The following is a 21,903-nucleotide window of genomic DNA, read 5'->3' as shown; positions in this document are numbered from 1 at the left end:
ATGAGGAAATGTTATGGTTCAGAATTTTGGCATCCATCAGCAGACTACGCTAGAATATGTTCCCTTGGGGTAATTACAAACAATCGGGAAATCTAGTTTGAATGTTTGTAACAAGTGAACACAAAAATTGCCTGCTCGTTATGACTGCACACCTTTCATTACTGAACAAATACTGACTATATTTTCCTGTCAGTGTACTTGTAACATTATTTGAAGAGGGCCAACAGCTGTCCCATTGCAGCACAACTACACGTTCTATTTGATGGTCATAAAGTATACTGTGACAGCTTGTTAGAATGATATCCTGCTCTAAATGAATGCCACAAAAGTCTGGTGGGGTAGCTACTGCAGTACCGGTCAAAATGACCGTCTGGTAAAAGTAGGTATATGACCTCATAGCGCTAACCAGAAAGGAGTTACGGGTTTTTGAAGCAATATGCCGAAAAGTGCACGTACGAATCAGTAAAAGTCACCAAAGGGTTTGTAAGTCTCAAACGTATAACGAGAGTGATAGAGAAAACAAAACTGAAAATGGTCATTTTGACCGCTGCGGTAAACGTAGTGTTAATATTACAAATACTGGATGATACGCCTAGCCAGTTCTCTCTGCAACTGTGAACATTTTCACCCCTACATTGCCTAGTTGTAGTTCCTCTTAAAACAATAATCACCACCACCACCACCTTCAACATATAACGCTCTCCCATTTTGTCACTACAGATAACAGGTTTCCATACCCTGTACCCACTGATCATGGATATAATTTGCAAACCAAGCACATCGGGTATTAACAGGCAGCCCCTTCGCTCTCTGTACAATACTACTGGAGGAGCAAGAAAGAAGCCTGATACTGATCGAAATACTTTCTAGGCTGGGTGAGTTTTGAAAGAAGAAGTTTCATTGGAGTAATGTCCGGCTCCATGGCTAAATGGTTAGCGTGCTGGGCTTTGGTCATAGAGGTCCCGGGTTCGATTCCCGGCAGGGTCGAGAATTTTAACCGAAATTGGTTAATTTTGCTGACACGGGGACTGGGTGTATGTGTCGTCATCATCATGACACGCAGGTCGCCTACGGGCGAGATGAACTTGTCCTCGCACACTCCCGGCACTAAAAGCCATACGCCATTTCATTTTATTGGAGTAATGGTTCCTGGACAGCAGTAATCTACAAGACCCATCTAAATTAGTACGTACAGCAGTTCAGATCCTGTACTGTTATATTCTTCATATGTGACCATGATTGAGAAACCCATCCATGAGATGACTGCAACATGCGAGTGAGGTTACGTGTTTCTTCTTACGTGTAAAAATTGTTTCCAGCCACATTTCTATTCGGCTATCTCTCTCCCGCCCAAATCTCTCTTCACGGCTGATTTGCCACCCCACCCCCCACACTCCAACCTGCTGTAGATTCACCCCCTTTAATGAGCAACTGATCGTGTGGTGTCCTCTCAAGAATTTTCTCCTTGCGCTTTTTTTCAGCATATTCACCCACCTCTCCGGCTAATCGCTGCGTGTAATGGAATATAGTTATATAGCTCAATGGGCTTAATTAAAGGAGAGCTGGTTCTCTCTTCCATGAACTTCACCACATTATCATGGAGTCAAGGGCGAGATCAAGAGAACTTTTCTTCTATGTTTTTTTTTTTTCCATGGAATCAATGTTGACGTTTCAGGAACGTAAAGTGAGGAAACAAGCAATTGTATTCCGTAGCCAGTGTTCTATCTTGAACTAATTCTTACCACGATCTTTCGTGTGGCATCTAACTGTGGATTTACTTTCCAAATTACGAATTTTATGTATTTCATGGACTGTGAATTCTGCTACAGACTTTTCCCTTGAAACATTGAGGGTGTGGAGTCTAGGGCATCCTTTTCCTCCTCCCCTCTTTCTACTTTCTTCTCTTTGTATTCTTGAAAAAGTTGGATAAGCCCATGACCTTTTTGGTCTCATGAACATCCTGAACTGTAAATCTTACTGTCAGTAGAGAAGTGTATTATCTGTAAGGGTCCTGTGGTCTCTTACCCAGGCTCCTAAGTTATGAACCCTTGGGGTCCCTTTTAATCGCCTGTTGCGAACGGCTGCGGATACCGTGGATGTTGGCTTGTACGTGATAATGTCTATTCAACAATTGCTGCCATCACAGCAGAGACCACAAACTTCATGTTTTGAGTGGAATCTTTTCTATCTCTTCAAGTACTTTTCTCATGACAGACCTTGATAACTCTATCGTTCCAAAAATTATTTTTTCGTGAGGTCAAATATATCATTACTTCTGGGTAAAATTTCTTGTTTCTCAGCATTATGAAGATAATCTAAATAGAATGCCTTTGAGTCATTTTTACTTTAACAACGTTAGGCAATGAGAACACTGCACAAAACTAATGGAGTGTTTAACAATCCTGTTAACAGAGTTTGATGGAACCAGCCCTCAGTCTTCCAACAAGCTTCTTTCTTTCTTCCGTCAAATTTCTGGACAGGTACTTTGCAGAAAAGTACCTTTTGAAATAAAAATAAGATAGGAGGTAGAGACCTGGGACTTGTCACTACGCAGAACACCATTCAGGCTGCAGGCATGTCAGTTTCGATGTTTCGTTTTATTCTACCAGATGGCACAGAAGTGGATCTCTGCTGGGCAATCTATAACTGAGCTATACTTAATTTTTTCGGGTGAGTACTAAATGGGCCACCAGAGATGCCGATGTAATACGACAAGGACTTTCTGACTAAACTTACCTCTGCCAGCTATCCAGTTTCTTTTCCATCTTTAAAATGCCATTAAATGTGACTAAACAAGATTCAGTGTACAAAGAGAGAACGTGTATTGTAACTCCTGTCTGCAGGACTGCAGCACACAGCAGAGCGCTGTTCTGAATGGTGATCAGAGTATGGTGGAGGGTGGCGCACCACGATGAGGGAGAATGGTGTGCCGACGGAGGGCATCCAGTCCAATAGGATCCGTCCTATCAAGATCACAGCTGTTGGTGACGGTATGGTGGGGAAGACCTGCCTACTCATCACATACACCAACAAGCAGTTCCCTCAAGAATATGTGCCTACAGTGTAAGTAACCAAACTTTTGAGTTACCATGTACCCTCTTATATCGTGGTGGTTTTATGTCACACTAACACTCAACATTAAAACATTAAAAACTTCATATCCGGTCCGTACTGAAAGGAGATAACATACCATAGAGGGAAATCAAATTTCACACTAACACATCAATCTTCTTATATCAGATGCGGTCCAAAAACCATAGGAATTTATGTGATGTTAGCAGTAAGAAAAATACAGTAAAATCCATACGACTGTGTCAGGAATTCCCCTCTTCATTTATCTCACTGCATCCCACATCTTAATCACAGGTCCACTTCGTCATCAGAATTGCTCCTTACAAACACTTTGAAAGATCTGAAGTTGAGAAGTAGTCTCCTCGTAAAACAAACACTTTCAGACTTTCTGCTCAATAGACTCCCAGTTACTTTTTATAAATCCATTTGTCGATCCATCCTCTCTTATAATCAGTAAATTACATTTGGTGGCAGACTAGCTACCCAGCTGAAGTGTACCAAGTACACTTGGAACGATAGGCATTCGATTTCCATTTTGGATGAGGGACATAGCTCTGAGGTTCACTCAACCAATAGATTAATTCCTGGGGGAAAAGGCAGCTGGGTATAGAGCCAACTACACACATCTTGATGGTGAGTGCAGAGACTTCAGCACCATTCATATCTCTAATGTGTCTCATTACAAAATTTCTTTTTTTCAAGATGTTGACACAAATAAAAGAAAGGAAATAATTTTGTTTTCATACTCTGAACAAACACCCTTGCAAATCAATGAAAGAAAATAATTTATTCACACTCTGTAGACCGAGTAAGGTTGTTTTCCTGAACAAATACAGTTCATTTTGTACCCTTAATATGACAGCCCAGAATTAATTAATTTTGCTGAAATAGCACAATTCGTACTTTTTCCTTCATCAACTATTACCTTTATTTTTCGGTTGCAAGTTGTCAGCATATTTTACTACTAGTAATTTAAATGTTGCACAGTGTGAAAGTCACTATCATCATATCACACAATACAAAACTGGCATGTTGACTGCTAAGTCAAGAATAACAAGACTTTGGTAGATGCAGAGGAACAAGAGAATGAACTTGATTTTGACAGACAAAAGGGTCAGAGGGAGAAAGTACATTCGGCATGAGAAGGGCGAGCCTGCTAAACATATGTTTTGAGATAAATGACACTCAAGGTTCACATATCCTTAACAGAACACTATGTGCCCAGACTTCCCTGTGCTGGCATGAATTCTCAAGTGCATAATTAGAGTGTCGTCAGTATTTGCTATACAGTAGAACCTCTGTTATCCAAAAGACTTTTAACCAAAACAACGGGGGGGGGGGAAATCAGTTATAATGAATTAAAGAAACAGGGTTTGTTATAACAAAATGGAAAGCGTGGGCTCTGACCTTGACTGCCTCCTTCCCTTGTCTACTGCCAACTCAATTTGTGTTGTGTCAAATCAAAGCCTTCTGAAGTTCTGATAACGGTTGCATGATGTAGCAGCTAGAAAACCATGTGAAAATAAAAACCAAAAGAAAATAGAAGACTTTTTGAAAAGAATTACTACATACTGTGTAGTTCAAGTACATGGACTATAGAACATTGGCTTTCTTCCCCTAAATATGTACAATAGTTTTGGTTTATTAAAATACTTTATTAACATTGTTTATATATTGTCTTCATTTATCTTCACCTAGGAGGTAAACAAAAGTTTCTTAACTTCTAAAAATGACATTTTAATTATTATTCAAAATTCTGGTTAACCAAAACTACCTCCCCAAAGGTTCTACTACCGAGCTCGATAGCTGCAGTCGCTTAAGTGTGGCCAGTATCTAGTATTCGGGAGATAGTGGGTTCGAACCTCACTGTCGGCAGCCCTGAAGATGGTTTTCCGTGGTTTCCCATTTTCACACCAGGCAAATACTGGGGCTGTACCTTAATTAAGGCCACACAGTCACTTCCTTCCCAGTCCTAGCCCTTTCCTGTCCCATCGTCGCCAAAAGATCTATCTGTGTCAGTGCAACGTAAAGCCAATAGCAAAAAAAAAAAAAAAAAAAAAAAAAAGGTTCTACTGTAGTTATAACATTTTATATACAGGGTGGGCAAAATAAAACTGGCCTAGAAAATATTTATACGACTGATGCAAAACTGACCCTTGTTAATGAACATAGGAAATTATTTCGATGCACCAATCAGTTGCTGCCACATGGCTGCGCTTGTCATTATGCGCACACAAGTATGAAGAGTGAGTTTTCCACCTAATCAGTACTTAATTTTACAAAATGTTTAGTATTATTTACATTAAAACAGTACCGGTTTAGACCTGTAAATAGGTCATCATCAGCTGTTGGTGAACCTGCTTAATAGCAATTGTACATAATAAAAACATTACTAAAAACTAATTAAACAAGAATGCCTTATTCTAATTTTAATTAGTATTTAGTAATGATTTTATTATGTACAATTGCTATTAAGCAGGTTCACCAACGGCTGATGATGACCTATTTACAGGTCGAAACCGGTACTGTTTTAATGTAAATAATACTAAACATTTTGTAAAATTAAGTATTGATTACGTGGAAAACTCACCCTTCATACTTGTGTGCTTAAATTATCAATCCGGACTATGAAGCTGATATTCAAGTTTAAAAGCTGATAGATTATAGAATCATTATGTGCGCAAGAACAGCAGACGAGTTGAATGCAATGTAAAATGGTGCTCAAGATAAAATAGCGTGCTTTATGGAAGCATGATCCGTGGAAAATCTGTGTGGAAGCGTTTGCGCCTGAGTTTAAGACTGGAAAAATCCTACATCGGCAAACTGGAAGAAACTTCAATATAAGATACCATCAGCACACTAATGCAATAAAATACAATAAGTTTTCATCTATCATCCAACACATGCAAGATTATAACCATAATTTTACCCATATTGAACAGGACATGGACATCCTTGAATTAGAAAATAAGGGTCCTTAACTCAACATAATGGAAAATGACTACATACACCTAGACCAATATTTTAACGCCAATTACAATCTTAATGAAATCTCAGAGAAACCCAACATACTTTACGATTTACTTATCACTTTTCTCAGAAACAATAATTCAGCCAACCAGACTCAATCCTAAGTTTAATTAAAGGTACTTTTCCGAAACAATTATCCTTTCTCCCACACCCTTCAGCTCCGCCTTAAATCCCTCCTTCCAACACCCCACCCCATCACCTCCCAAGCCACCTCCACTCTACCCAACCCGCTTGCGCCTGCCCTCCTCCCCCGCCCATATTTCCCCTTCCACCATCAGTCGCACACTATCAGCTAAACTACACAAATCACAGCGCGAGGTAAGTGTCCATTCACTTTGTGTTAATCTTTTCCTTTTCTGCGCACTTTGCTTTTTACTGGCTTTTCTCAATTTTAATAGGTCCAATTTGTTTTCCGCTATGAACTGAGAATTCCACCAATTAATATCACCACGTGCAGTATCTACTTTCTTCTCAACAATAATTCAAAAACTTCACATTCTGCACAACAATCAACCATGCAGCCCATCAACACGGCTTGGTTACTCAATATACCAACTGCCAAATTATCTGCTTAAGCTGATGGAGTGTTTAGTCGACTCCTCTTCCAGAGAGTATCAACCACACATCTTGTTACTCAGACATTGTACATACCTGTATATTTTTATACATGTGTCAGTTTACTTTGTGTTCATTCTTATTGCCAGAGCACCCATTATGTATCACCACGACCTACTAAATTCCATGAGTCTATAAATTTTAACAACACAGAGCACCTTATTTGTACTATTGTTCCAGAATGTTTAGCATGTATAATGTACTTATATTAATTATTACTCACCTACATCACATGTAATATTTCGTTTTCATTTGCAACATTTCAACCACACTTCATATTGTAAAATTATATTTTTCATAATACTCTTACTGCTAGAAAACATGTTTTAGGATTTCGCATTTATTTTGTGTATGTTTTAATATGGCTGATGATGACCCCGAGTAGGTTTGAAACTAGTTCCATGTAATGTAAATACTGTAAATACAACTTAGTATGGAATAGGTGGAAAACTCTACTGTGCATTATTTATGTTACCTCAGTTCAATACAGACCAACAATATGAAGTTCATAACCCTTAATGAAGTAGCTTACCAGGCAAAACAGAAAGCCTTTCAATATCTAGGCCTAGAACTTGAACACCAGGAAACATTGCTCGAGTGAAGGAAAGCCTGGGAAGAAGTCTGATGAAATCTCAAAGCCGTTTATCTTTGCAAGTGGGAATTAACATTATAAAAAAGAACCTGCATTTATACCGTTACAAATGTACTGTTGTGCACGAGTTGAAGCGTCCAGATGAACCTTCGCGTGTTGAGTTCTGCCGGTGGTTTCTGAATGAAGTGGAGTCAGGACTTTTGGATCCTCAGTTTTTCATTTCTTTAGGAGGCCATTTCTTGTTTTTTCTTTTTCTTTTTTTTACATCATACTGACAAAGGTAGGTCTTATGGTGACAATGCAATTGGCCATGGTCTGCTGACCCACTAAACGCACAGCCAACTCTGTGATGTTCCTATTGTAAATATTTTCCAGGCCAGTTTGATTTTGCCCAGCCATTATCGCTAGGAAGCACTACTTATGAGAGCTGTTTTGTTGTACCTTGCCACCAGCTTGCAAACAAGTCTGCTGCCAGTGAGGTAAGTCCACCACAAACAGAGGTGACCTATCCACAGCAATGCAGGACTCAACTTTGTTCATGTTGATCACAAAACTCAGCGAATGACGTTTCTCACATGTTTCCATAGTGAGGGGGGGAAGAGTTTTAAAAGTTATCGTGATGAAATTGACACTTCAGAAACCAAACAATAGTTAAGCAGTGGATGCATCCTCCTTCTCCAAACAAGCCAAAAAAAGTTTAAACTGACACTGAGTAACAGGAAAACAATGGCTATCAGTTTTTGGGACAATAAAGGTGTTTTGTTGATGGACTTTATAGAATGAAAGGCTTTTGAAGTTTTAACTTAAATCTGTTACTTAACCATGTAAGTGGCATTTTTAGCAAAAAAACAAAAAGCTGGTTTGTGTGACTATCAGCTATAACTGTTGACTGGTGATCCCTTTGGAGTTGTCATAACTGATTTCGACTGTATTTAAATTCATTAACAAGCGGATCCTGCTACTGCATGGCAAGACATGCTGGGAAGATGATGATGATGATGATTTAACTATTTTTGTTCACAACATTTCATTTCTTCGTACACATTACACACTAAAACTTTAAAAATGGACCTGAGAAATAAATTCTGAAAAATGATTACATTTTTTCGGGCTGTAAATTGTAACAAAGTAATTATGACATTTCCAATACTTCGTATCTGTGTAGTTTTATGTATGTCACTTAAAACTCTAATCAGAGCGCTGACATCATAACCATCAGCCGAAAAGGACAGTAAAGCAATGGACTTAGATCCCACCATTCGCTTTGAAAGTGACTCGAATCGGGCTCGTACCATGCTTGCCTTACCTGTCAGCAAAGTACATTTACCTATCAATCAGTGGATTGTCAGAGGCCTGCTATTTGCAGCAAGAGGCACCCTCCCTAGTCAGATATTGATCTTATTGCAAAATTTGAACGTTCCACTCTGCAAAATAAAAAAAAAATAGTAATACAGATTCTGAGGGACTCTCTACAAATCATTCATTTCCATTTATACTTGAGAATGTGATTAACATTCCTTGCCCCCACCCTCTCCTGGAAATAAAAAGAAGACTATACAGGCACGAACAATTTATAAATTTCCACTTTTTAATGTTTTTAAATTCTATTGAATTTGTAACCTGACTGTATTTCAAATACGAATGGTCACCCTCATTGGAGGATGGACGATTATTTCTTTAATAAATCTCTCTCTCTCTATGCACTGTAATATAACTGTTATCTTTATCAAATGAGGTAAATTGAAAATACTGGTACAAAATAATGTATTATTTGATCAACAAAATAATTAACACAAATATTCCTTCCGAAAAGAACAAAATTGATTGAGAGTAAAATACCAACACTTAATTCAAGTTATCAAAATCAGTGGACATTGAAATTAGACAAAATTGAAAATGCACCTAACCTTTAGGCATCTTTCTTGAATAAATATAATCTTCCTCATCTGGCTCTGGTAGTGTGTCTCCAGCACTGGATTGTCTGGGGTACACTTTCAGGTATGATGGTCTTTTCAAATCTCTGAACTTCTGTTCTGATATAGGAAGGCATTGACTTGTTACAATGTCCTGCACAACAGCCGTTAATGTACGTTTGGTTAGGCAATTTCCAATTCTGATGAAGGCTGACTTGAGCCCGTTATAATACTGTAATGGTTATAGTGTTCGCCATGCCAACTTGCCATGGGCCGGGCTTGTCACCGTATCGGCCCACCCCTTACGCTTCAACCGCGCCAATCACGAGTAACACTTAAGTGCTAGGCCGGCCCCTCTAGCTTCCGTCCGCGGTCCCACAGCAGAGGACTATGGAAATTACTCGACGATTAATCTGGAGTCTTCCATCTCACAAGGTTCCTGGATAGATCTAGCATCCAGACTGTTCTAGAAGAGCTGACGCAGGTATATAAGAGCAGAGTGACTTGCCTGGAGTTAGTGAGAGTGAGATTGAGTTTGCTGGTGTGAGTTAGCGAAGAGCGCAGCCTGGGCTGAGGTGTCAGCCTGATGGCGTATCTGCCCGTTGAAGTCGAGGACTCATTCCTGTTTCCCTGATGTCGCGTGTGTGAGTCTCTTGGGTCCAGTTGCTGGAGAAGAACCTTGGGTGTTCTACAGCAGCGCAAAGGGAACACTGGGTGCCGATGTGTGCAGACTGTGAACGGAGTTTGACGGATTGAGTGAACAGCAGATACTATCCTGAGCTGCGAGACTGACGTGTAGGCTGCGGACCGTAACAGCACTAACGAGTGTGACTGAGTGAGTGTAGTGTAAATAATCAAAGACTCTAGGTGTGTAGATGGAACATGAGAAACTAAGAGAGAGAGCGTACCGTATAAGTGTGTAACTGTGTACTTGTATAAGTTGTAAGCTTGGCAATCATGTGTGTGTGTGTAAATCTCTAATGGTAGTGCTTAGTTAACAAATCTTAGAAATAGGACGCTACCAGGTTCTGTACTCATTTATTTACCCAGCCAACACGTTACAATACCAATTAATGACTATATCACTGGAGTCCGGCTCCATGGCTAAATGGTTAGCTTGTTGGCCTTTGGTCACAGGGGTCCCGGGTTCGATTCTCGGCAAGGTTGGAAATTATAAACCATCATTGGTTAATTTCGCTGGCACGGGGGCTGGGTGTATGTGCCGTCTTCATCATCATTTCATTCTCATCATGACGTGCAGGTCACCTACGAGCATCAAATCAAAAGACCTACACCTGGCGAGCCGAAGATGTGCTCGGACACTCCCGGCACTAAAAGCCATACACCATTTCATTTCATATCACTGGAATTCTTTTTGATAACCATTGTTTTTAGTCTGATATTTTGAATGCTCCTCAATCAACTGTAGTGGAAGGGATGACTGAGTAGCTGATTTTTTTATAGGAAAAGCAGAAAAGGCATGTGGTTTCTCTTTCATCTACTTTCTTTTATTTATATATGGTATTTTACTCTCTTCTGATCTACATATAGTAAATATGTCGGAAATAACGGTGTTTGGTTCTGTAGGTAGGACTTAGCAGGATTTGGAACTGTCTTTCATTATTCAAGATGGCAAAGCAATTACTAAATTAGGGCATGATAAGTGTGTTAGTGACATTATCATCAATAACTAATAGTGAGAAATATAAATCGATCACCCCATTTTATCAGAATTAATCCTCCACTAGAAAAAATACTGAATGCAGGTAAAATATTTTGTTAGTACTACAAGGGCACACAAAGTGAAGAAAACAAACATTAAAATAATTACTAATAACAGATAATGATGACATGATTCTTTCTGTCTTTGTAATTAATAACTGGGTTTCATTTTTCAATTAAACTTTTATGGCTGTTTCATCATCTGGATCTGGCAGTTCTCCTACCTCAGATTCTTCTACTTGCTGCTTCACGTCACACTCACACAGATAGGTCTTATCGGGACAGCGGGAGAGGAGAAGAGGCTGTGGCCCTAATTAAGGCCACCTTGACGGGTTCAAACCCACTATCTCCCGAATACAAGCTGACAGTTACATGGCCAACTTGCTTGGTAATGAGGAGTGCATTCAGGCACATGGTAGAAATTTTGGTACTTACTGTGTCAGAATGCAGTATTACCTCTTGGTACACCAACATGGCGGCAGCTATTCCACATCGGGTACAAATTTGGAAAGTCTGTAGCTCGTAAACAATCAACCATAGGGCATATGTTGATAGGGACTATTGGTGTTTTTTGGGGGTTGGGAACTCCATGTAAAGTAGAGTAGTATGTTTCATTCACACTTCACATCACATTACAGGTTTGACAACTATGCAGACAACATCAACGTGGACAACCAGGAGTTTAACATGACTCTGTGGGACACCGCAGGACAGGAGGACTACGAGCGGTTAAGGCCTCTGTGTTACCCCAATGTAAGTATTAAACCTCATATTTCATATGGTAAATGAAGTAGCAATTATGGCATTGCTATTCTGAGTCAAACCAGAGAAGCTGAAGAAGTCAGCTCAAGGAGCAATGCATTCTTTTGGAAACGTAAAGAAGGCAACAAACACAGTATTCATGGAGATGGAATTCCTTGATCATGTTGATGAACACCATTCCAGAATAAGTCATTCTGCCTCAAGCTCACAAAGAAGTAGCAATCTACTGTAATCATCACATAATGCTCCAACTTTATATCAGACTAGCTGATGTACCCGTGCTTCGCTACAGAGTTTTCAGCAAGCCTGTCTTTGTGGTTTTCCTACCTGAAGTCAACATAGGACATTACAATGACGTCAGTAGGAATGTAGCAATTAATGTAATGTTATCATATAAAATACTTGATCAAATGAAAAACTGCACATTTTCTCAATTTTAATGAACAGTACTGCGCTGCCAATCTAACAGTCCAAAGTTTCAGTGCTGGAATGACCAGGCCGCAGACAGCCGTGAACACTCCTCTGCCATTATTCCGTTAAATGTGCACACAGCTCATTCCAATCAGTGCTTCAGAGTTGGGATCCAATAGCTGGAATACTATGATCAACCAGCGTGTTACGTACCCATAGTATCAGAAAATTTATGAACCAGAGGAATGGCATGCTAAAGAAGAAAGTTATCTAACTCCCCAGCTACTTCCAGCATATATTCAGGCAAGCTGTTATACTCGGTACGCAGCAGTAATCCCGTCTATTGGAGATGAGTGGCAGCAGAAGACACAAAGCACATCACAACAAACAATGGTTAATGTAATCTTACTACTGATCGATTTTATGAGCTTTCTATATTGTAGGCCTTCACATTTACTTTTCTTCCGACTCTGTGATATTAGGACATCTTATAAAATTATTTATAGCATAGATTGTAGTTCCTTATTCCCCAACTTTACATGCATAAATTTCATAAATTCTGCTAACCCATTTTCTCGTGACTTGGCGCTGATATGGAGTTAGCAACAAAATCCAAATTCATGAATATCTGTTATCATAGTCAATATGGTAAAAATGTATAACACATAAATGATAGGAAATTTAATTCTATATAACTTTAGTTATGTAGTATTTATTGATAGGACCACTAATAACATAAATATTTGAAAATTAAATTTTAGGCCTTCCCCTAAACTACCATTTAATTCAGCGTGAACATTTTTTGCAAGTTGCTTTACGTCGCACCGACACAGATAGGCCTTAAGGTGATGATGGGACAGGAAAGGACTAAGAATGGGAAGGAAGCGGCCGTGGCCTTAATTACGGTACAGCCCCAGCATTTGCCTGGTGTGAAAATGGGAAACCACGGAAAACCATCCTCAGGGCTGCCAACAGTCGGGTTCGAACCCACTATCTCCCGAATACTGGATACTGGCCGCACTTAAGTGACTGCAGCTATTGAGCTCGGTAATAAAATTATTTGCGGCCTAGATTGTAGCGACTTATTCCCCGACTTCATGCACTGACTTGTGATTAAATAATCTTCAGCAGTTTTCTTGTGATGTGCGTACATACATACACACAGACAGAAAAGAAAACCTACAACCTGTTTTCCAGTCTTTGACCGGGTCAGGAATGCGATGAATGATCCAGATATAGGCTTTTATTACAATGGGGTCGCCACTCCCAAGGTGATATTAATGACTGATAAATGCTATGAAATGAGGATGGAGAGTGTTGCTGGAATGAAAGATGACAGGGAAAACCGGAGTACCCGGAGAAAAACCTGTCCCGCCTCCGCTTTGTCCAGCACAAATCTCACATAGAGTGACCGGGATTTGAACCAGGGTATCCAGCGGTGAGAGGCCGACGCGCTGCCGTCTGAGCCACGGAGGCTCAACACACAGACAGAAATTATGGAAAATTAAAAAGTACATTTCCTTGTTACTGAGGACACGACCGATACAGAAATACCATTATTTTTAAATTCTGAGCAATGTATAGACAAAACTCTTATTTTGTATATATAAACAATGCCCTGCAAGAAGATTCTACCATCAACTTGAGTGGAGTTTTAACAAATAAACTACCCAATCAAAAGTATTAAGACACCCCTCAGTACATAAATACTAAAGCACAGATGTCACTACAGCCACCACTGCTGCTATAAAAGGCGGCGAGAGCTCAATGTTGTTCAGCAATGCGAGATAACTATAAAATGGGTGGTACAAGGGAGCTTAGTGACTTTGAATAAGGAATGGTTATTGGTTGCCACATCAATTAACAATCAGTCAGGGCCATGACTTCGTAGTGGACTGAATAGAAGACAACTTATTTTTTCACTAAAATGTACTATTAACCATCAAGTACCGAGGTCTGGTCACCGAGACCACTACGGCATGGTTGACTTCAAAACTGTCTCATTCATCGCATGCAAGCGGCCCGGGAAACCAAATCTTGCTGTTTTATTTATCAGTGAAGTGAACAGTTCTGTGGTAACACTTCAGAACAGTCCTGAAGGACCTGGTGTCGCAAATAATACTGCTATAGATACTTCCAGGACATGTGTTACAAGCGAAAGCATTACTGAAGTTGTGCAGGAGTGGCTTGAAGAGGACTGTAGTGATGGAGACAGTTGTGAAGACAAAGTCATTATTCATAGTGATCACAGTTTGGACTCGGAAAATAAAAAAATCATGAAGAAGTGGTAGTTAGTGCAGTGAATGATGATATAGAAGAAAATAGTGTGAGCGAATCTTCTGACCAAAGTACTAATGATGCAGTTCCACGGTAGCTACCGTGCGCAGTTCAACCTCATTATTATTTCAGGAAGAATAGATATAAATGGTCATCAAAACCCTGCGTCCCTAAACATTCTCGGACAATGAAACACAATATTTTGAGACTCCCAGCTTTACGACGTGCAGCTCAAATTGGTACTGAAGCTGATCCCGTATCTGTATGGAATCTTCTTATAACGGATGATATTCTCTGTATAATTCTTCGATGGACAAATGTAAAACTCACCAAGAGAGAAGCAAGTGCAAATCACAAACAGACTTGAGAAATGTAGATATGATGGAGCTGAAAGCCCTTCATAGGTTTGTTATTTTTCTCTGTAGATTTCAAATCCAATCATGAAAGCACAGTCAACTTTTGTGACAGATGGTTCCGGGAGGGAAATATTCTGCTGTGTGATGAGTAAAATCAGATTTGAAACTCTCCTCTCAAACCTTACATTTGACAACCCTGACGACAGAAGTGAACGCAATCTTATAGCAGCAATTTCTGAGGTATTTGACACATTTGTCAGGAACTATCAGAGTGCGTTCAGTGTTTGATCCTTTGCGTGTATTGATGAGATGCTTATCAGCTTCAGGGCGAGGTGTGTATATGCCCAGTAAGCCATGCAAGTATGGACTAAAACTGATGTGTCTTACTGATGCTAGTAACAATTATTTCTACAATAGGTACATCTACTGTGGTAAGAACTCGGATGGGTTAACACTTAGTGTAGAAGAGTCTTTTGAAACCTACTCAAGCAGTACTTCGACTCAGTGCTCCCCTATACGGATCTAATGGAAATATTACTGCAGACAACTGGTTTAGTTCAATTAAAGTGTCTGAACGAAATAAAACTTACATACGTAGGAACTCTCAAGAAGAATAATCGGGAAATTCCACCAGCATTTTTGCCATCAAAGATGAAACAAGTAGGATCAAGTCAATTTGAATTTACCAGAGACATTACTTTGGTATCAGAAGTTCCAAAGACCGGGTGAGTTGGCCCTGCGGTTAGCTTGCATCCGGGAGATAGTGGGTTTGAACCCCACTGTCGGCAGCCCTGAAGATGGCTTTCTGTGGTTTCCCATTTTCACACCAGGCAAATGCTGGGGTTATACCTTAATTAAGGCCACGGCTGCTTCCTTCCTACACCTCGGCCTTTCCTATCCCATCATTGCCATAAGACCTATCTGTGTTAGTGCGACGTAAAGCAAATAATAATAATAATAATAATAATAATAATAATAATAATAATAATAATAATAATAATAATAATAATAATAATAATAATAATAATAATAAATAATAACAACAACAACAGAAGTCCCAAAGAAAGAGCGAGCTGTGATTCTCGTATCTTCTATGTACCACGACAGTGCAATTTTACCACCAGGTAAGACACCTGCTGTGGGATGAGCAAATACCCATGAAATCAAAAATGACATTGTACAAGTCCTATTATACACCAATTCTTACATAGTCTCGAAACCACAACACTGACCAATAGAGATAATTCCAAACTTCAGGCAGCTGAAATGCAATTCCTATGCGCTATGATCCAGAAAACCAGGAAAGACAAGATTAGGAATGAGAAAATTAGAGAAGTAGGAATAGATGATTCTCTCCTCAATAAGATTCAGATATCAAGACTGAAGTGGTTTGGTCACATGAAGAGGATGCCAGTAAACAGAACTGCAAGGAAGGAATTTGACAGAAAGGTAGAAGGAAGACGACCCGTGGGAAGGCCACGAAGGAAATGGATAGATTTAGTTAAGAGCGATGTGCTGCTGAGAGGTCATGATTGGGACAAGTTGGTGGAGGAAGAATGGTACAAGGACAGGATGAGATGGAGGAGGCTCATATACCACACCCGGGAAACTGGAGATGGTTTAGGATGATGATAATAATAATAATAATAATAATAATAATAATAATAATAATAATAATCGTATGGCCTCAGCTACCGTGTACAGACATTTCAATTTGACGCCATCTGGCTGTCTGCTCGTCAATTTCGACGTTCCATTTTACTCTAGGCCACCACTAGATGGCAGACCGAGTAAACCGAAACTCTCTTGGGCGTCTAAGGCTGAGATTTTTAATGAATTTTGTCGGGTAAACACCAAATGTGTCACCAGAGATCTTTTACATGCCAACATTGTACGACATGGAGTGTCAAATGGACTTTTTTCCGCCCTTCAAAAATCCGACTACCTCTGCCGGGTTTGAACCCGCTATCTTGGGATCCGGAGGCCGACACTCTACCGCTGATCCACAGAGGCAGTTAGGATCATGATGATGATGACTAATAAGTCTGAAATTACAATGTACTATAACTGCAAAAGAGGAGGCATAGATGCCTTGGATGAAAAGTGTGTGGTTTATTGCACAAGACGGCGCACACGACGGTGGCCCATGGCTATTTTCTATAGGGTCCTGGACATCAGTGCCTTTGTCATGTAAAATGTCTTCAAGGATAATCCTGTGAGAACTAGGTTAAAATTCATGTTGGATCTCGTCTCCTCTCTTGTGAAACCACAGATGGAAAGAAGAGTGAACGATTTTTATCTCATGCGCGAGCTGAGAGCTTGCATCCGCAGAGTTATGAGAATGCCAGAGGAAGAACCACAACCTTAAGATGAAAAGTTGCAAAAAAGGAAAAAGTGTTACCTGTGTAACCCAAAGAAGAAAAGGAAAACCTCGTACTTGTGCCAAGGGTGCAAAAAACCAATCTGTTTGAAGTGCGCTAGTAAAGTATGTACTCACTGCATTCAGCATAAGTAGAAATGAGGACTAAGATTCTGCCTTGCAGATTTTGTCCATGTTAATGATTTTCATTAATTTCCACCATTTCTGGTTAGTCATGACTGTGTTCTAAGTGACTGCAGTAGAATTTTGCATGTGCTTAGTGATATATTGTACTGTTCCTTTATTGTTGTAATAATTTTCTGTGTTGCTATGGTACTTTTTGTTATCATTAAAAAGATTTGCCATAAAGTGAGTCGTCCAGTTGCAAAACCCGTTATGTGCAGACAAACAAATTTTTCAGGAAGCACAAAAAACTGTCATTTACAATGCAACAAAGATAGGAGGTTAAAATGTTGTAATTAAACAGTAAGTGTTCATCTTCGTCATACCGCAAAATCTCCAGAAAATATAACTTATAGAACCCATGTTTTTGGACATCATGAGTTTTGCAGCAGTTTTGTGGAGATAAAAAAGATGTGCAGCAGTATATGGAATAGTGTGCAGATTTATGGTGAACATGTTTTATTTGCTACGTTTGAAAGTATTACACTATGAAAATAGCATGAATGAAAATAATTTTAAGGTTAGGATATAATGTTTTGATATCTAATCCCTTGTAATGTACAAGACCATACTTTTGTAGAATAGGCCCCTCTTTGGTGAAAATGAAATGGCGTATGGCTTTTAGTGCCGGGAGTGTCCGAGGACATGTTCGGCTCACCAGGTGCAAGGCTTTTGTTTTGACGCTCGTAGGTGACCTGCGCGTCGTGATGAGGATGAAATGATGATGAAGACGACACATACACCCAGCCCCCGTGCCAGAGAAATTCACCAATGACGGTTAAAATTTCCGACCTTGCCGGGAATCAAATCCGGGGCCCCTGTGACCAAAGGCCAGCACTAACCATTTAGCCATGGAGCCAGACCCCGCTCTTCGATTTTATGATTACATCAAGAAATCATCACTCATTCAAAACATTTTTCAATTTCTTTAACATTTTGTACAATTATATTCAAAATCCGTTTTGCCCTCAACAAAATCTCCCACATCAATGTCATAGTTTGGCATTTCACTGTTTAAAGTTTGTCACTGGTCAGATAGTGTCTTTTAGAATGTGAGGTCATCGTTCCTTATCCACTCTTTCCCGTAATGTTCGGTCACAAATGTGTTCAGGTTGTTGAGCTTTTCTTTCTTAAGAGGAACCCCTTCCTCCACTGGGGTACTGGCACAACAGCAGTAAAGGGTTTCCCATGCTTCAATATGCTTTTTGCTTCCCCCACAATCGCTGTTATAGTTTACTTCACCTCTTATCACACAGCTGCCTGATCTTGTTCGTGTAAGCATGATCCTCTTACAGGGTTCTGAGACATAATGAGCTTTGCTGCATATCGCACGTTGCACATAACGACTTCTGCAGCAGTTCCATTATTTGTCACCTTTAAACGTATGGATTAAATGGCATTTGATCACGTATTACATTACTGGATTGTGTATTTTGATGAGCTGCATACAATGGCGGTGATAACACATTTTGAGAAAACAATGGACATAATGGGTTTTGCAACTGGATGACTCAAGTGGTAGATTAATCCATTACTATTTGCGTATTTCCCCATCAGGAAAGGTCACTGCTGAGTACTGGAAACGTTTCTAGACAATGTTAGAATTTATAAACGTATTAAAATGTAAAACACTTTTGGCGGTCTCACTGACCGGACCTCGTGGTTAGTGTCTCTAATCAAAACCTTGGTTTTTACGAGTTAAAAACCATAGTCATCTTATATGCACAGCTTAACGTTTACACACTCATTTTTGTAGTCTGTTTGTTTGTGTCATTCCCAGATCGTCATTAAACGAAATCCTCCCATAAGTCCAACCCCTCGTCCACGTTGTGGGAGGTGGGCAACGGCATGAAGTAAGGAATTGCCTGCAGGGGTGATGTACAGCGGGGACTGTGTGTGCCCCATGACCGCTATGGTAGCTGTGAAGGTCCTACAGGAACCCTGAAAAGTGACAGCTAATGGGGCTCTCGTGAAGTCCTCAAAGGCAGGTACGGCAGTAAAAGAGACTTTTGGAACGGCAAGGCTGGCAGATGAAGCAACTTTTTTCCCGTGGGGTTTAAAAAAACAAGGGGAATCACTGCCTTGAGATGAAGAGGGATCTTCAAAGGCTAAGGGAGACAACCCCTACAGAAAACAGCAGTCTTAGAGGCTTAGGTGGCAGTCCCACCACCAAGCTCGGGTTGCTGTGGGCTAATAACTCGCACAGCCTTAAAAATAAACTATTAAAGAGACCAAAGTGAAACACAACTGGAAGGATAATAAATTGACGACTTTTTGCATGAAATAGAAAATGAGAATAGGTTTTTGGAATGTCAGAACCCTGAGAGAGAGTAGTAAATTGAAACAAGTGGCTAAAGTGATGGAGGAATACAGGCTGGATATCCTTGGATTAAGTGAAGTACGGTGGCCAGACTTTGGAGAAATACAGACCCTTTATAGGTGCACATTCCTTTATTCTGGGTTAACGGGGGAGGAGTGTTACTGAATGAAACTGCAAAGAGGAGCCTTCTTGATTGGAAACCGAATTCAGAAAGACTGATGACAGCTTGATTCAAGACCCGGGTTCGTAATGTGACCATGATCCAGTGTTATGCTTCCACAGAAATGTTAGAGATTGACAAAAAAAAAAAAAAAAAAAAAAAAAGAAGAGGAAGAATTCTACTGCCAGCTAAGTGAGAATATTAAGAGAGTGAAAAAGAGGGATATTACTACTGTGATGGGGGATTTAAATGTGAAGGTTGGTTCTAACAATGATAACAATGAAGGGCTGGAACAAATTATGGGAGTGCATGGAGTTGGTGAATGTAACAAAAATGGGGAGCTCTTCATTGATTTCTGTGCTAGCCATGATGTGGTAGTAGGTGGCACTTTATTCCCTCATAAACGATGCCATAAGATTACATGGGTGTTACAGAAAACCAGATAGACCACATCGCCAGAAGTAAAAAGTTTAGAAGATCAATGATAGATGTGAGAAATAAAAGAGGGGTAGATATTAGAAGTGATCATCACTTAGTAATGGCAGAGTTTAGAATGAAAATTGTGGCAAGTGGAAGGAAATTCGAAAGGCGAAACAAGAAATTTGATTTAGGTAAATTGCAAGATGAAAGCAAAAGAAAGAATTCCAGATAGAACCAGAACTTATGATGGATGTTGAATTATCATGGAAGAAAGTGAAGGACACATATTTAGAAGTTAGTGAGAAGGTACTTGGATTTCACAATTATTTCAAGAAGGAATGGATGTCTGATGGTACTTGGAAAAAAAAAAAAATAGAGGCTAGGAAGCTAGTTAAGGCAAAGATTAATATGTGTAAAACAAGACAACAGAAAGGCGCAGCACAAAAGGAATATGTGGAAGCTGATAAGAGTGTGAAGAAAAGCGTAAGAAAGGATCATATACAGTGGGTAGATGAACAAGCACGAATGGCAGAAGAGGCATCAGCCAGGGAAAATGCTAAGGAATTGTATAGTATCACAAAGAAACTGTCAAGGAGAGGATTTATCAGAAATAAACCAATTAAAAACAAGAGAGGTGAACTACTGATCACCCAGGAGGAACAGTTAGAGAGATGGAAGGAACATTTCTCAGAGTTGCTCAATAGAGATAGAGATATAGAACAGAATGGTAACCAACAAACTGAACCAGTAGATAGCGATCCAAGAATAAATTTACTTCCTCCAACCTGTTCAGAAATAGAGAAGGCCTTGAAACAGATAAGAACTGGAAAAGCACCAGGTATGGATAAAATTGTGCCAAAAATACTTAAAGCAAATACTGGGACCTCGGCAAAATTATTGCAACCCCTGTTGGAAAGGATCTGGAATGAAGAAAAGCTACCAGCTGAATGGAAGGAAGGCCTGATTGTTAAGATACCAAAGAAACGGGATATAACTAAGTTTGATAACTGGAAGGGAATTACATTGTTGTCAGTACCAAGTAAGGTGCTTTCAAGGATCATTTTAGATGTTGTGAAATTGCGCCTTAGAAGGGAACAGGCTGGTTTTCGTAAACACGGTAGCTGTGTCGATCTCAAACACTCTGAGAATTATCTTGGAACAAAGTAAAGAATGGCAGAACACCCTCTACTTCACTTTCATTGATTTTGAGAAGGCCTTCAACTCTAAATAGAAGAGTTATGTGGCAAACACTTGAAGAATATGGTATACCACGAAAGATCCTGTATCTTATAAAGAATATATACGAGGGTTATAAATGTCAGGTTCTGCATATAGGCGATCTTACTGAGCCATCAGATGTGACCTCAGGAGTTTGAAAGGGCTGCATTCCTTCTCCGATGCTTTTCCTAATTGTGTTGGATAGTGTGTTGAGGAGAGCGTATTGAGGTCGGAAAAGGGGACGTGGGGCTTAAGAGATAGGTTAGCAGACCTTACATTTGCAGATGACATCTGCCTACTGGCTCAACGGTTCAGCGATATGGAAGAGAAGATAAAGTAGTTGAAGGAGGAGGCAGAGGATGCCGGGCTTAAAATAAATATTAATAGGACTAAGGAAATGAGGGTCAATTCCAAGATTGATGATAAACTGTCTATAGATGATAAAGAGATAGAACAAGCAGACTCCTTCGTATTTCTTGGGAGTATGGTTACT

General features: G+C 39.8%; 2 protein-coding genes across 3 annotated transcripts in view; one reads left to right on the top strand and one right to left on the bottom strand.

Annotated features, from left to right (window-relative positions):
* Positions 1–21,903, top strand: part of RhoL (Rho-like) — a 91,049-nt gene that overhangs the window by 31,961 nt on the left and 37,185 nt on the right. Inside the window, exons 2-3 of the mRNA XM_067158316.2 lie at positions 2,844–3,063; positions 11,583–11,697. Coding sequence (XP_067014417.1) covers positions 2,912–3,063; positions 11,583–11,697 — 267 coding nt within the window. The 5' untranslated portion in view covers positions 2,844–2,911. The remainder of the gene's footprint in view (positions 1–2,843; positions 3,064–11,582; positions 11,698–21,903) is intronic.
* The window catches only part of LOC136885616 (uncharacterized), a 143,744-nt gene that overhangs the window by 97,796 nt on the left and 24,045 nt on the right, over positions 1–21,903 (bottom strand). The gene's annotated exons all lie outside the window — the stretch shown is intronic.

This window comes from Anabrus simplex, chromosome 14 (assembly GCF_040414725.1).
Source record: "Anabrus simplex isolate iqAnaSimp1 chromosome 14, ASM4041472v1, whole genome shotgun sequence".
Lineage (NCBI taxonomy): Eukaryota > Metazoa > Arthropoda > Insecta > Orthoptera > Tettigoniidae > Anabrus > Anabrus simplex.
This window is presented reverse-complemented; position numbering and strand designations above follow the sequence as displayed.